This window comes from Epithele typhae (assembly GCF_022376455.1).
Source record: "Epithele typhae strain CBS 203.58 chromosome Unknown BXZ73scaffold_77, whole genome shotgun sequence".
Lineage (NCBI taxonomy): Eukaryota > Fungi > Basidiomycota > Agaricomycetes > Polyporales > Epitheliaceae > Epithele > Epithele typhae.
Window position 1 is genome coordinate 76,781 of NW_025954268.1, and position 13,234 is coordinate 90,014.

A 13,234-nucleotide genomic window follows, 5' to 3' on the forward strand; every position below is an offset into this window, starting at 1 on the left:
AGGCATTGAAGAAAGTCTCCTGCAGGCGTTTCGATGTGCGCAGCGATGACCGGCCCGGGCGGCGCGAGTCACTGCAGGTCAAGCAACTCAACTCAGCTAGTGTCTGCCTCCTCTTCCCCCTTCCAATTTCTACCACGCAATCGGGGCTTGTCTGCCATCACCTTTGGCATACAGCACAGTTGATCTTCTGCTATTTCCATATCGATCCAAGGATGACGCCTCTAGGCACAGACGGCCTGCCACCATGCCCGGTCCGCGACGGCCTTCTCAAGCGCATCTCCGAGATTGAAGATGCGGCGGGTGAAGCAGCTGAGGGCGAGGAGAAGGAGGCTTCAGCTTTGCAGGTGGCTCGCGGCGATGAACGGTGCGCCGCTTGGAACAGTACGCCCTCCATCAACCTTCTGCCCACCGAGCTCCTCCTCCGCATCTTCGCCGCCTGCTTCCAGCCCACGAGCTTCGCTGAAGAAAACCCCAAACGGACCCACCTGCGGCGCAAGGTGCTCCTCCTCGTCTGTCGCAGGTGGCGGGACCTCATCGAGAGCGCTCCAACGCTCTGGACGTTCGTCTCGCCGCACGCGCCCCCACGCCTCTACGATCTGCTGCTGTCGCGCGCGGCTAGGGCGGGCCTCGATTTCTCTTTCAAACGCAAATACAAGTCGGAATGGTCTTCGTCTCTGCAGCTTTCTCCCGACCTAGCTCCTCTCGACCTGCCGGATGGAGGAGACGATAGGACGATAAGCGATGGGGGCGACGAAGACGATGGGGGGACGGGCGACGGCCACCCGGGGCGAGGGTGGACCATCGACTCAGAAGGGTATTCATCCAAGGTCTGGTCAGAGGAGGCCGGGGTGGCGATCGCCGCTCAATCGAAACGGACGCGCAGTCTTGCCTTGGTGGATGCCGATCGGCTGTTCTACACCTTGCCGTTCTTCGAAGCCCTCTTCCGGGACAGAACGTGGCCCATCCTCACGACCTTGTTCGTCGATTTCACCGATATTTACGAAGACATATTTCCCGTTCTCAATGCCGAGTTCTTGTCTCTCACCCCGGCGCGTTTCCCGAGACTCCAACACCTCACCCTCAACATGGTCCTCCCCGGCACTATCGAGCCGACATTGTTTCCTCAGCTCAGAACACTCGACCTCACGGGCCCTACATCGCATTGGCCTCCTGTGGAAGACTTCCTCATCTGTCTCTCTCAATCTCCTCGGCTCGAAAAGCTCCTCATACGGTTGGAACACAATATGTCACAAGATAGACCCGCGGATCATTCTCCACCAGCGCCCACATCTGCACTCCAACTCCCTTTGACGCTGCCCCGTCTGCGTTCATTGAGCCTTGGTGCCGCACGTCACGAGGAAGTAATGGTGCTCCTTCAGGCCTTCCCTCTTGCTCGCGCAGACCTCGATGTTACCGGTCTCTTCAACGAAGATTGGCGGCAGCCGCCCACGAACGTCGAAGCCGGCCGCCGCCTCAGCATCGTCGACGCCTTCTATCCCGATCGCGGGGAGACAATGCCTATCCCCTTTACCCGCTCGGCGCAGAGGCTGCACGTCTGTGCCGACCGGTTCCGGGCCACCATCATGGGACTCGCCGAGTCGGACGGTGATCTGGCGGACCCACTGTTCGAGTGGACCGCTTCCCCCGTGCCTAAATATATGTTCGACAGTGCACGCCCCAACCGCTACGACCTCTCCTGCGGCATCAACGACGTCGTCACCCTCTTCGGCGGATCGCCCTTGCGGCGCCTCAACTTCTCCGCCGACGACGTGCGCCCCGCAGACGGCCGGTGGCACCGGGAGGCCAAACTCACCCCGCTAAGCGGGCGCTTAAAGAAGCCATGTAGTTCTACACCGAATTCTACATATGTGCCACTGTCAACGCCGCCTACTCCACAACTCGGGTACGGCTCATCTACCGCGTCTTGTACGACGTCTTACGGGCTTCTTTGCGCTGGGCCTGGAAGGGCTCGGGCCGTGCAGTCCCGACACCGACGTCATTGGACGTCTTCAGGCGCTTTGAGGGCTGGAGTCCGTGCTCTTCATCGTCGAGGACACGACCGCGAACCCTCTCCCGCAGGTGAGCGATACCTGGGTTTTGATCCCACACGATTGCGGGAAGACTGCTTCTGGACCTTGCAGTAGCCGGGGAGGACGCATCTTCAGAGTCTGGTACTACTGATGACGAGCTTGACGCCAATGGGGGCGCATCCATATCGCGCGCGATAGAGGGTGTGGTGTAAGGGGCGAGCTCTTGTACTGATACGCCAAGCCTGCGCGCCTGCCGTATTTTGTTGCGTAAGGTGTCATGTGTGTTCTGGATATCTTGGAAGGCCAACGCGCGCCGATTGCTTGCCTGAGGCGCCGGTAGAGCGGGTGCGCGCGCGCGCGAGAAAGGCACAGCCGGTAGGGCGGGTGCGCGCGCGCGCGAGAAAGGCACAGCCGGTGCGCGAGAGACTACACCAGCAGGCACGCAAGGGGGAGCCAGCAGAAGATGGGATGAAGCAGTGGGCATGCGAGGGGGAGAAGCAGCTGGCGCGCGAGTGTAGCGGACAGCAGGCACTGCGCGAGGAGGGGTGGGAGCGTCGGGAGAGGAGTCGGAGGCAGTGCGCGCGTGCGAGGGTGAAGCGGCCGGCACTGCGCGCAGGGGAGAACTTGAAGCTGGCGAGGACGAACCGCCACGCGTGGCATCTGCGGATATCGAGGCAGCCGGGACGAATGCATCAACGTATTCCAGGGAAGGGGAGCGAGTCGCTGGAGCGCGCGGGGGCAAAGCAGCTGGTGTGGACGAGCGTAGGGCAGCAAGATCAATGTACTCCAGAGAAGGGGAGCGAGTTGCCGGCGCATGTGGGGATGATGCAGCCGGCGCAGACGAGTGTAGAGCAGCAAGATCAATGTACTCCAGAGAAGGGGAGCGCAAGGGTCGAGGGTGTTGTGCTGGCAAGGGTGATTGCAAGAGCGGGAATGAGGGAGATGATCGGAGCCTAGGGGCATGTGACTGAGCGCCCGAGAGCGGCGAGGGAGTTGCGTGGGCGGAGCGTGGGCTGGGAGAGGTGGAGCTAGCACCGAGTGCGCGTTCAGGTTCAGAGGAGGCGCCACTGGCACTGTCAGTGTCGTCCTTGTCGGGTTGGCAGAGAGCGGTGAGGAGCTGAGTGTCAATAGCATTTGGATTAGACACAGGTTGCATAGTTGCCTGCCGGAAGGCGCACAGACGACGTTCGTCTTCGCGGCGTGAGAAGAAAGCGGGCACAACTTCTGTAATGAGTATGAGAATCCACTGATCTATGCGTGGGAGGCGTCCACCGTGGGCATGGCCAGAGAAGTAGTCGCCTTTGATGTGGTTGTTATGCGACTCTAAGTGATTATTGGTGCGTGGGATGCGGGCAATGGGAACACCGAGAGTGGCAGCCGCGATGTTGACACCTGCGCGGGACCATTGTGGGAAGAGGTCGGAGACGACATACGACATGAGGTAGTCTAGGAAATGGATGCCAGCGCGGCCATGTGGGCGCTTTGAGTGTCCGCGGGCGAGTGTCTCGTACTTCGCGAGCTCCTCGTGGAGGGCTGTATGCGCGGCCGCGAAGCTTTCAAACTCTTTCAAACTGGAGTGGCAGATCCGGGTGAGCGCAGGTGGTTCGAGAGACACCGGGGATGTGCTTACAGTCGCATTGCGAAGGCGGCTAAGGCCTTGCGTACTTCCTGACGTCCTTCGTCTTTGGGGACCTGCTTGACGGCCTTGTTGAGGGCGTTGCGCCATGATTGCCACATGTGGAACAGGCACAGCAGGAGCTGGATCCCTGGGAACACTTCGGCAAGTGCAGAGCGCTCGCGCTTGTCATAGTCGGTGATGGCAATCTTGGGTGCAAAGCTCTCACCCGCCTCGTTGAGCCCCATGCCACTGACGTACTCCCGGAGGATCAATTTCAGCAGCGCCCCGTTGTAGTCGGCATGGACACCTGTGGCCTTCGTCTTCTCCTTGGCAGAGAAGACAATGTATGCGATGGGAACACCACGGTAGTTGTCATCAATGACCATGAGAATAAAGAGGAGCGCACGCGCGGAGCAGAACCCGAAGGTGAGGTCGAGGAGAAGGATGTTCTGATGGCCGTACTTCCATGCTTGACGGCGCTGTTCGGGAGTGGCAAGGATGAGGATGAAGCGGTCAGTTTGATCTTTCAGGTATGGCTGGTAGAACATGCATGCTTCGGCAAGTTCTGGGCATGGGGGTGATGGTTCTTGCGCGCGAAACCAGAGATCCAGGTTATTCTCAGGCTTTGACACCTGTGGGATACCGTTGCATAGGTTCATGGTGCGGTATAGCGAAGTAGTGTCATGTGGGACGTAAATGTACCGGTAGTTCTTGTCGCCTGTAGTGACTATCTCTGGGAAGCGCTCATGTGCGAATTGGTTCGCGGCTGTGTAAACGGTGGGCGCGAGTACACCTTGTCCGAGGAGTGAGAGCGCGTACGCGCGGATCTCGGGATGGAGGGGGGCACGTGGGAAGCGGAAGGCATCATGGACCTTCTGGCATTCCAGGGAGTGTGTGGTGTTCCCAGTGATTGCGTGCACGACCAACAGGTTGCCAGAATCTATGATGGATATGGTGTTGAGGTGAACACGAACACACCGGACATGATGCGGGGCTGACCTTCATTGGGTTTCGCTTTCCCATGACCAGTCCCCTTCTTCTCTCGCTGTTCACATGTGGCGATGAGCTTGACAAATGCGAGGCATCCGACATCCTGGTATTGCATTTGGCGGTTCTTGCTGGACTTTGAGCCTACTGTGTTGTCGCTTCCACAAATGCACTGATAGAGGTACGTAACATGGGCCATATCTGAGTGCTTGGCGAGTGTTTTGCGGTCGGTGTTCCTGATTGCCCATTTGGAGCGGATCGCCCGCAGCCGGTCGACAACTGGCACGTGGAGATCAAGCTCCTCGATGCGCTGGAGAGCGCGCTCTGCTTATTGCACTGTGAGATCCGGGTGAGATAAGGGATTAGATGGTCGACACGCACGCTGAGCCTCAATTTCAGGCGCATATAGTGATAGCTCTAACTCGTTCTGCGTGTGGAGCTCTTCGATCCGAGCCTTCTGTTTGTCATTCAGCTTGAGCTTTGAGGGGACGGCCTTGGCACTGCCAGGGCGTCCACGGTACGTGGGAACAGATTTGATTTTAGCCTTGAGCGCATCAGCGCTGTCGGACGGCGAGGCGTCGGGGATCATGGGGAGGGATGTTGGAGGCATATATTATACTGTCTACACCGTGCATGTCTACGCGTCGCAGTCACATGAGCACTGGCTCCCCTCACGTGCTCGTGAACGCCCTCTCGCTGGCGCTCTGGATGAGTCTACGCCGCCGCCACAGCTGCTCGGGTCCAACCTCTTCCATCCTTCTGCCAACCCGGCCGCTCCATCTACTCGGTCCCTCACGCCTTCCACTGGCCGCGTTAGCGGGGTGAGTTTTTATTTCCACAACCTGTTCGCGACGTTCCCCACTCTCGAACACCTCGGGCTCACCAGCGGAGGAGCCCCCGTTGCGCTCCTCCACGCGCTCACCCCTCCCTCGTCCTCGCCCAGCGCTGGAGACAGCGGCCCCTGCCACGCTCTCCGGAACCTGTCCTGCTTCTTCAAATCGGCGCCGGAGGACGCGAAGGCGGTCTTCCAGACACTGATCGAGTGCCTCCGAGCGCGCGCGCGGCATGGCATGCGCCCGCTGCGCCAAGTCGCCATGCACGGGCAAGTTATTCCGAGCGACGGAGATGCGGAGGAAGGAGAAGGGGTCCGGCTCGACGCCGGACCGTACCTGGCAGAGGCGCGAGGGCTGGTCGAGGGAGAGGTCGAGCTGACCACGCAAGTCAAGTACTGACGTCGTTTAGCGCCACGGGCAGCAGACGTCTCGTCCGTCGAATCGATATGCTCGTCACTGTGTCTTGCTGTGTTCGACCTTCCATCAGCTAGCGTTGGACTTTTCAGTGCCGCTCAGGATACGTGGAGAGTTCGTACGCACAAGGAGGCATCGTGCGTGGCGTGCTTTGGAGAGTCCTTTCCGCAGACCGCACAGCCGTGCCACTTGCGCGCGTTCTCGTCCGACGTTGACCCTTCGAACGGGACCCTCGCGGGTGCGAGTACAGGTCAAGACCTCGTGTCTGCGCTCGACCCGCGCCTGTACCCGCACCCACGCACCACGCACACGATGAAGTCGCCAAGGTGAATGAAGTGCCCACACTCACACCGGGTGGCTGTCAAGATCACGGTCTTCGACGCGTGCGGCGAAACTAAACTACAAACATACAAACCGTACTTGAACATCCGGGGGTATGCGCGCGAGAAGCGAGCCCGGGAATACATAGTGCAAATAAAAAGAGGCAGCATTCAAGCGGGGTCCGCTCCACGTGCTCAAGTCTCAGAAGCCAAGAAGGACAGCCGCGGCGACCGCGCCGGCGGCGAGCACCATCGCGCGCGCGTCGAGAGCAGCGCCGAGGGCCGCACCGGACCCCGCGGTGTTCCCGGTGGCCTGCACACGACGTCAACGACGCGCTCGCGAAAGGGCGCGAGAGACTCACCGAGGTGTTGCCTGAATCGGGCGCGGCCGGGGCGGTGGTTACCACCGACGTCGTGACGGTCGAGGTAGACGACGCCGTGTGGCTCGTGGTGGGGGAGGCGGTGAAGGTGGTCGTGGGGGAGGAGGCGAGCTCCGAGGACGCGGACGCGGACGCGGAGGCCGAGGACGACTTCACCTTGCTCGTGCTCATCGATGACGCCGGGGCGGACGGGATGGAGGAGAGAGTGTTCGCGCTAACCGGGCCCGAGAAGGAGATGGTGGATCTCAGAGGGGCCGTGCTCGAGCCGCCGATGGTGAGCACGGTGGTCTCGACGAGGGTGACGGAGCCGCTGGTCGCGGTGAACACCAGTGTGGTCGTGGTCCCGTCGGGGGTGCAGAGGCCCTGCCTTTCGCGCTCTTTGGAGCATGCTGGAGGGGTTGGAAACGCAGGGATAGACAGGGACGGTATGGACATCGACGGGCCGTTGCCATTCGGGTCGTCTGCAGCGGCAACGAAGGCAACTGGAGAGCGCGAATGAAAGTTAAATGCCTGCGGGTGCTCGCTGATGACGAACAGTACGTACCTTGTGCGACGGTCAAAGCAGAAACGAGAAGCGCGGCGAAGGAGCGCATGGTCGATGAAAAGGACGCGGAGGCAAAGAGCGACGAGGAAAAGGAAGTGCGGGCGACGGGTCCGAGACCTCGAGGGGGCGGGAACGCGGCAGGAAGGGGAGCACGGCGGGAACTGGACGTTGGACCACAGGGCTTATGAACTCGTCGGGCCTTCTCATCTTTCTGATGACAGTTCGCCTGCTTCGGGGCCTGGAAGGACGCGTCCAAGGTTCGGGATCAGGTGATGTACATCTACCACGGACTGTGGGCGGCGCACCGGTTCCACTCGACCTTCGCTCTCTACAACCCACAGCGGTGTGCGTACGATCTGTCTTCAAAAGCAGAAACAACACAGAAAACCGGCGGTTTTAATCGTCCAAATTGCGGACGAGGGAACGAGTTCATTAGAAGTCGGATCAGCTGTCAAAGATCCCGAGTGAGCTATTAATTCCCAGTGTGATTGGTAGCTGCCTTTCTCCCTTCGCGCGCATGCTTTGACCCGCGTTTCCCCTTGGCTGGCCTTTAGCCTTTCAGCCAAGGCCGGAGCAAATCGCTAGCAGCTTTTCCGCGACATAGGGGACGGAAGCCCCCTCATCTCCGTCGAGTCTTCCCTGCATCGTGACAAACACACACAGGATGGCGCACAGGATAACATATGCGGTGGCAGCGCACTGTCCATACATGTGCCGTCCTACCACTTCTCGTGCGCAGGCCGCACTGTGCAAGGACGGGACATCAGCGCTAATGGCACGCACGGCGAAGAAGCGTCTCAACTCACTGTCCATCTCCCACGTCCACGCCGACCGATCTTGACCGACAAGATAGAGGTACGCCTGCGCGGCCGACTGGGCTCAGCAGCGGGCAACGTCGGGGATAGTGGACCACGTACCATCGCGACGCCCTTCGGATCTACGCGGACGTCCAAGTTTTCCTTCCAATCCTTCGAGATGTCGCCGAAGTTGTTCATCGCCCAGTCCGTCATCACCGCTGTTTCCAGCCAGAGTCAGTTCACGAAGCCGCCCTCGAGACAAGCAAGCCAGAGACTCACGTCCGTCGATGACCACATGCGCCACCTGTCCACTCTCGCTCAGCCCCATCGACGTGGAGACAAACTGCAAGGCCAACGACGCACGTGGATGTTCTCCTTCCCAAACTCCTTCGCCAGGCTCTGGCTCAGCGCCCGGAGCGCGAACTTGCCCGCGCTGAACGCGCTCGTGATCTCCCCGCCGCGCGTGCTGCCCGTCGCGCCGGTGAAGACGAGCGTGCCCCGCTTCCCGCGCGCGTCCAGCGCGTTCGCGCGGAACGCCTCGACCGCCGCGCGCGCGAACGCGAACACCCCGTGCACGTTCGCGTCCACGACCCCGGCGAGGTTCGCGGGCGAGACGCGCAGGAACGGCTTCCGGACGACGAAGCCGACGTTGTACACCGCGACGCGCAGCGCGGAGGGCGCGGGTGTCGGCCACGCGTGCGTGAGGATGGTGGGGAACAGCGCGGTCACTGCCGCGTGGGTGTACGCTCCGACGGCGAAGGCGGCGGCCTGAGAGGAGAGGGGAGAGTGCTCTCAAGCTGGGTCGTCCGAACGGGGTGAATGGGGGACACGTACCTCGCCTCCAGACGCGATGAGTTCCGCGACAAGCGGGGCCATTTCTTCGGCCTTTCGCGCGATCAGGGCGACGCGGTAGCCCTCCTTCGCGAAGAGATGTCTGAAGCAAGAGGACGGGGAAGTGTTGGGATGGGACGCATGTATAAGCAGATTCAGACGACGTACGCAGTGGCTCCTCCTACGCCTGCTCGCATGAAAAACGCCCCTCAGCATATTGTATAGAAGACCTGCAGGGCGCGGACTACGCACCTGAGCCGTTCCCCACTCCTGCGATGATGATGAGTGGGCGCGGACTAACATTCGCCATGCTGTTAAGACACGCTGAGACTTGCCAACTTGTCAGGCGGCAAGAAAAGTAGGCCAAGATGCTCACTCACATAGTCGACACTGCTTGCGGCGGCGAGACAGAAACTCGCCTCATGAAGGTCCTCCACAAGACTCGTGGAATCGTGCGTGGCACTGCGCATGCACTTGGGCGTCGTCCGGCAATGGAACGTTAGCAGACCCGGAGGCCGTGTCCGAGCGGTCTGACGAAGCCCGAGGCAGCTGCATAATGCTCTCCGAAGCAAAGACCGAACCCCGAACGTGGAGATTGAAATGAAAGACAAAAACGATGAAACACCGTGGGAGATGATTCGGGCCAGACTCGAACTGACGACCGTCTGTGTGTTAGACAGACGTGATAACCAACTACACCACCGAACCGTTATAAGCGCCAGCATATTGCAACTTTCATAACGACCCAAAAACGTCGCTCATCGCGTAGATAGCCGCCGTCCCCCGGCCCGCACTCGCAGGCTCACGCGTTTGCCCTTCCCCACCCCCTCGTTCTCCCCCGCGTCCGTCTGTACTCGCCTCCCGATGCCCATAGGGGCCAACCGCGTCGTATGATTGTCTTTACTCCTCGTCCGACCTCGCCCGAGCCGCCGACATCTAACAGTATGCAGTCGTTTCGGCATAGTTCCAAGGCATCTGTGCCACACCAGAATACAACGAGCGGCATTAATCCAAAGCCAGTCCGGGGATATCAAACTACTTGGTGGTATACATGAGCTGCCTCCTCCGACCGATGGAGACGACGCCGCGTTCCCAATCCGTCTTTGGTTCCACAGATCCTCCAGGTCCTCCCCGCTGTCAGAGTACAAGCGCAATTAACGCGGCCGCCGCGGCCGCCACGACCGCCGCGGAACTCCCCCTCGCTCCGCGCCCGCTCCCGTTGGTGCTGAACGGGTTCACAGGCCCGCTCGAGCCCTCCGTCTTCGCTGCTGTCGCTGTGGACGCCGCGGCGGTCGGCGCCTTGGGCGCGGTGGCGGACACCGCGGCGGTCGCAGCGGTCGGCGCGGCGGTCGTGCCTGTGGCGGACGTCGCGCTCGTGCCTGTGGACGCCGCCGCCGAAGTCGCCGCGGAGAGGCTGAGCGTGATCGAGGCGACGGCGGCGCCGGCTTCCGCGCACGAGTCCTCGTACGCTGCACACAAGAATCGTGTTGGCGCTGCGACGGTGGTGGTGGAGGACGCGGGGAGAGCTCAGAGACGCACCGGCGAGTGACTGTTGGCCCTGTGCGATCAGGGAGGCGTCGGCGGCGGACGAGAGCGAGCACTGGAGGCAGCTCGCGACGCCCCGGTTGACGGCCTCCGTGCAGAGGCAGGCGATGGTCGAGCAGGACTGCGCACTCCGATGTCAGCCCCGAACGGTGGAGGGCGGGGAGACGAGGTGCGCACCGAGATCGTGGTCGAGATCGCGGTGCACTGCGACGAGCACTGCGTGGGCACGGTGCCTATCGATAGCTGGCGAGCGAAGAGGCCGCGCGAGGGGACGGAGAGGGCCGCAGCTGTGGACGGTTACAATGAGTACATGAGCGCTTGAGCGCGCCGACAAGAGATTCACCGTTGGCCACGAGCGCGATGGTCATGAAAGCGAGGGCGTACATTACGAAGACGTGAAGGAGCGTGAGGAGTGCAGCGTCAGTTAGAGGGGGAGGAAAGACGGCAGTCGGAGCCTCTCAACATGGCGCGGTAAGTGATTAAGTACCGACGGGGGGCATGATGGGTTTTTGGCAGGCAATTGGATGCGCGCGTGGGTTGTGCCTTGGCGGCGGTCCGAATGCGGGCGGTACTGCTTGTGTCTCGAACCGATCGCCAATTCTCGGCCCTCGTCCTATACCGCTCCGCTGCCACCATGTTTATGGCCTGACAGGTAGTGCTGATAGTGGCTGAGGTCTCGCCGTGGATGGCCTCCCGCATGTGAGTGTTCTTATGATGCTCACCGTCGTGGTCCAGTGGGAGCGGCACGAGCGATGTCGGATCTGCCGTACGGAAGAAAATATACGAATTAGTAGAATGTCTCTCTACTATGTGGGGTTCCGGGGCATCTCCCTATGCTCTAGTACTAGTAGCAGTCCTCTGAATCCGACTCGGATGGATAATCATCGAGCCTGTGCTTCCTGTACCGCACCTTTTCCACCACCCGCCGCAGCTTCTGGAGGAACAACTTCGCGCTCCAGCCTCCCCTCACGTGAGGGAAAGGCTCCGAAAGGTGCAGAACGAGCGACTCGAGCGGCACCTGCGCCTGCGCGCGCGCACTCAGCGCACCCACCATCGCCCCGAACAGCTGTTTGCTCCTTTCCGGCCACTTGAGATCGTCCACCTGCCCAAGCGTGACCCGCCGCAGATCCGGGCACGCGAACCCGCGCCCCGCAACGGAAGCCTCAGGCTCCCCGTTCTCCTCAGGCTCGCCCGCCGCGGGGGCGGCGAGCGCGGCGAAGACGGCGGACGCGTCGCCGGAGCCGCGCAGATCGAGGAGCTTCAGGTCCGGGAACGCCCGGAAGACCTCGCCCCACGTTCCCGCCTCGACCTCGGTCAGCGCGCCGGTGATCTTGAGGCGAGCGAGCGGCGCGCCCTTGAAGAGGGTCACGAGGTCGCAGAGGGCTTCTGGGAGCCCGTAGTCGGAGTGCTGGGCCCTGGACGTGTCCGCCGAGAGCGCGAACGCGGGATCGTCGGGGCCTGGGATGGGCGCGCGCCAGGCGAACAGCATGGGGCAGCCGCCCTGGACGTTGAGCTCGATGGAGCGCAGGACGCGCGCTATGGGTAGCGGGAGGGCATCGGCGTCGTCCACGGCGTCGTCATCCGGCGGGAAGAAGACGTCGACGATGCTGCGCTGAACGTCTTCTTCTTCCTCTTCCTCGTCTTCGTCGTCGTATATACGCTCCCAGTTCATCGGATGAAAGCGGAGGTCCGTTGAGGGGTCCAGGCGAAGAAAACGCAGGAGCGTGGAAAAATCATCGAGACGGTTGCTGTGGAGGGAGAGGTGGCGCAAATTGGGGAGTGTGAAGGGGAGGAGAGGCTGGAGGGCGACAGTCTCGGGTGATGTGACCTCGCCGAGATCGATCTTGTAGACCGTCAGAGTGGTGAGACTGCGCGCGGTCGAAAGAAGAGCGACGAAGTCCTGGAATGGGGGCATTTCGTCTCCAGAACCAAGTAGAGCGAGCTTTGTGAGCCGGGGATATGCGCTCGGTTCGATGGGGATGATGATGCCGGTAAAGGAGAGCTCTTTCAGCTTCGGGAACCGTTCGGGAGTGAGACGAAGAACGTCCATCACGTAGTCTCTTGGGGTGTGGATTCGCGCGAAAAAGATGCGCAAACATTCGAGGGCGGGCCAGGTCGTTTCCCGGAAAAGGAGTTCGAACGCCGCAGAAACCAAACCGCCATGCCTGGGTACCACCAGCGTCCGTATCCTGTTTTGGGCATCCGCGACAGGCCGGACGGCGTCGAGACTCAAGTTCTTAGAGGAATAGGCCATCGCAGGATCTTCAGAGTCGACGAAGTGAACATCGAGAGGTGTGTGTGCGGAGCGGGAGAAGAGCGTGGATATGAAATGTGGTGGGTGGGTAGGGGTGACATACAACAGCGACCAAAGGGTTGGCGTCGACGTCAGCAGGTTGTACCATTCACGGCATACCAGCATCATCGTTGCCCTCCAGTGAAAGAACATCCATTTCGCGTCTTTGGTAGTGGCTTCGCAGGAGAATGCGGAAAAAATGAGGACTAGGAGCTCGTGCGGAAGGCGGTTGATAGGGAGGGAGGAGTTCCACAACGAGTACAGCTTGAGTTTTTCTGCGGCAATAGCATTTGCTTGAATCTGAAGCTCGGTAAGTCGAGTGCGGACTGCGTCGCGCGTTGAGTTGGATGAGAGCCCGGAATCTTCGGGAAGCGGCATGCTTTTTGAGAAGTTGGAGTGCGTGAACCCTCGAAGCAGGTGGAGAAGGTGGCAACAGGAGGTCACAGAAATTCGAGGGGAGGATGCTGCAACATGGTAGGAAGGACAGTGCGTCGATCATGCGTGCTGGCCCTGAGGCCTGAGGCCTTGAACTTTTCGAGAAGTACTTTAGTCTTGTTCTGTTGGCGCCCTGGCAGAGATCGGCGGGCAAACCGGACCGAGACTCACTGACTTTCGCAATCTCACGCTGCCGCGACTCAGTGT

The 13,234-nt window shown here is 60.9% G+C and overlaps 5 protein-coding genes and 1 non-coding gene across 6 annotated transcripts; 2 read left to right on the plus strand and 4 right to left on the minus strand.

The window, feature by feature from the left end:
* Positions 1–212: 212 nt before the first annotated feature.
* Positions 213–2,987, plus strand: BXZ73DRAFT_81300 (uncharacterized protein; the record flags this gene model as incomplete). The annotated part of the gene is made up of 3 exons (XM_048023479.1): positions 213–1,769; positions 1,847–2,079; positions 2,333–2,987. The coding sequence occupies 3 exons, from the start codon at positions 213–215 to the stop codon at positions 2,985–2,987; spliced, it is 2,445 nt and encodes an 814-aa protein (XP_047873013.1).
* A 2,302-nt stretch (positions 2,988–5,289) lies between these two features.
* BXZ73DRAFT_106119 (uncharacterized protein) lies at positions 5,290–5,867 on the plus strand (the record flags this gene model as incomplete). The annotated part of the gene is made up of 2 exons (XM_048016506.1): positions 5,290–5,310; positions 5,367–5,867. The coding sequence occupies 2 exons, from the start codon at positions 5,290–5,292 to the stop codon at positions 5,865–5,867; spliced, it is 522 nt and encodes a 173-aa protein (XP_047873014.1).
* Positions 5,868–6,404: 537 nt separating this feature from the next.
* On the minus strand, positions 6,405–7,175 carry BXZ73DRAFT_81302 (uncharacterized protein; the record flags this gene model as incomplete). Its single annotated transcript, XM_048023480.1, has 3 exons — positions 6,405–6,515; positions 6,565–7,064; positions 7,127–7,175. 3 exons carry the CDS (start codon positions 7,173–7,175, stop codon positions 6,405–6,407), a joined length of 660 nt encoding a protein of 219 aa, XP_047873015.1.
* A 670-nt stretch (positions 7,176–7,845) lies between these two features.
* BXZ73DRAFT_106121 (NAD-P-binding protein) lies at positions 7,846–9,064 on the minus strand (the record flags this gene model as incomplete). Its single annotated transcript, XM_048016507.1, has 8 exons — positions 7,846–7,871; positions 7,933–7,987; positions 8,044–8,141; positions 8,203–8,227; positions 8,287–8,691; positions 8,758–8,857; positions 8,923–8,941; positions 9,007–9,064. 8 exons carry the CDS (start codon positions 9,062–9,064, stop codon positions 7,846–7,848), a joined length of 786 nt encoding a protein of 261 aa, XP_047873016.1.
* Positions 9,065–9,388: 324 nt separating this feature from the next.
* BXZ73DRAFT_t181 lies at positions 9,389–9,462 on the minus strand. The gene has a single exon. It is a non-coding gene; the product is annotated as a tRNA-Val (tRNA).
* Positions 9,463–9,891: 429 nt separating this feature from the next.
* Positions 9,892–12,970, minus strand: BXZ73DRAFT_106122 (uncharacterized protein; the record flags this gene model as incomplete). Its single annotated transcript, XM_048016508.1, has 5 exons — positions 9,892–10,223; positions 10,294–10,420; positions 10,477–10,586; positions 10,643–10,754; positions 11,210–12,970. 5 exons carry the CDS (start codon positions 12,968–12,970, stop codon positions 9,892–9,894), a joined length of 2,442 nt encoding a protein of 813 aa, XP_047873017.1.
* Between the last annotated feature and the right edge of the window lie 264 nt (positions 12,971–13,234).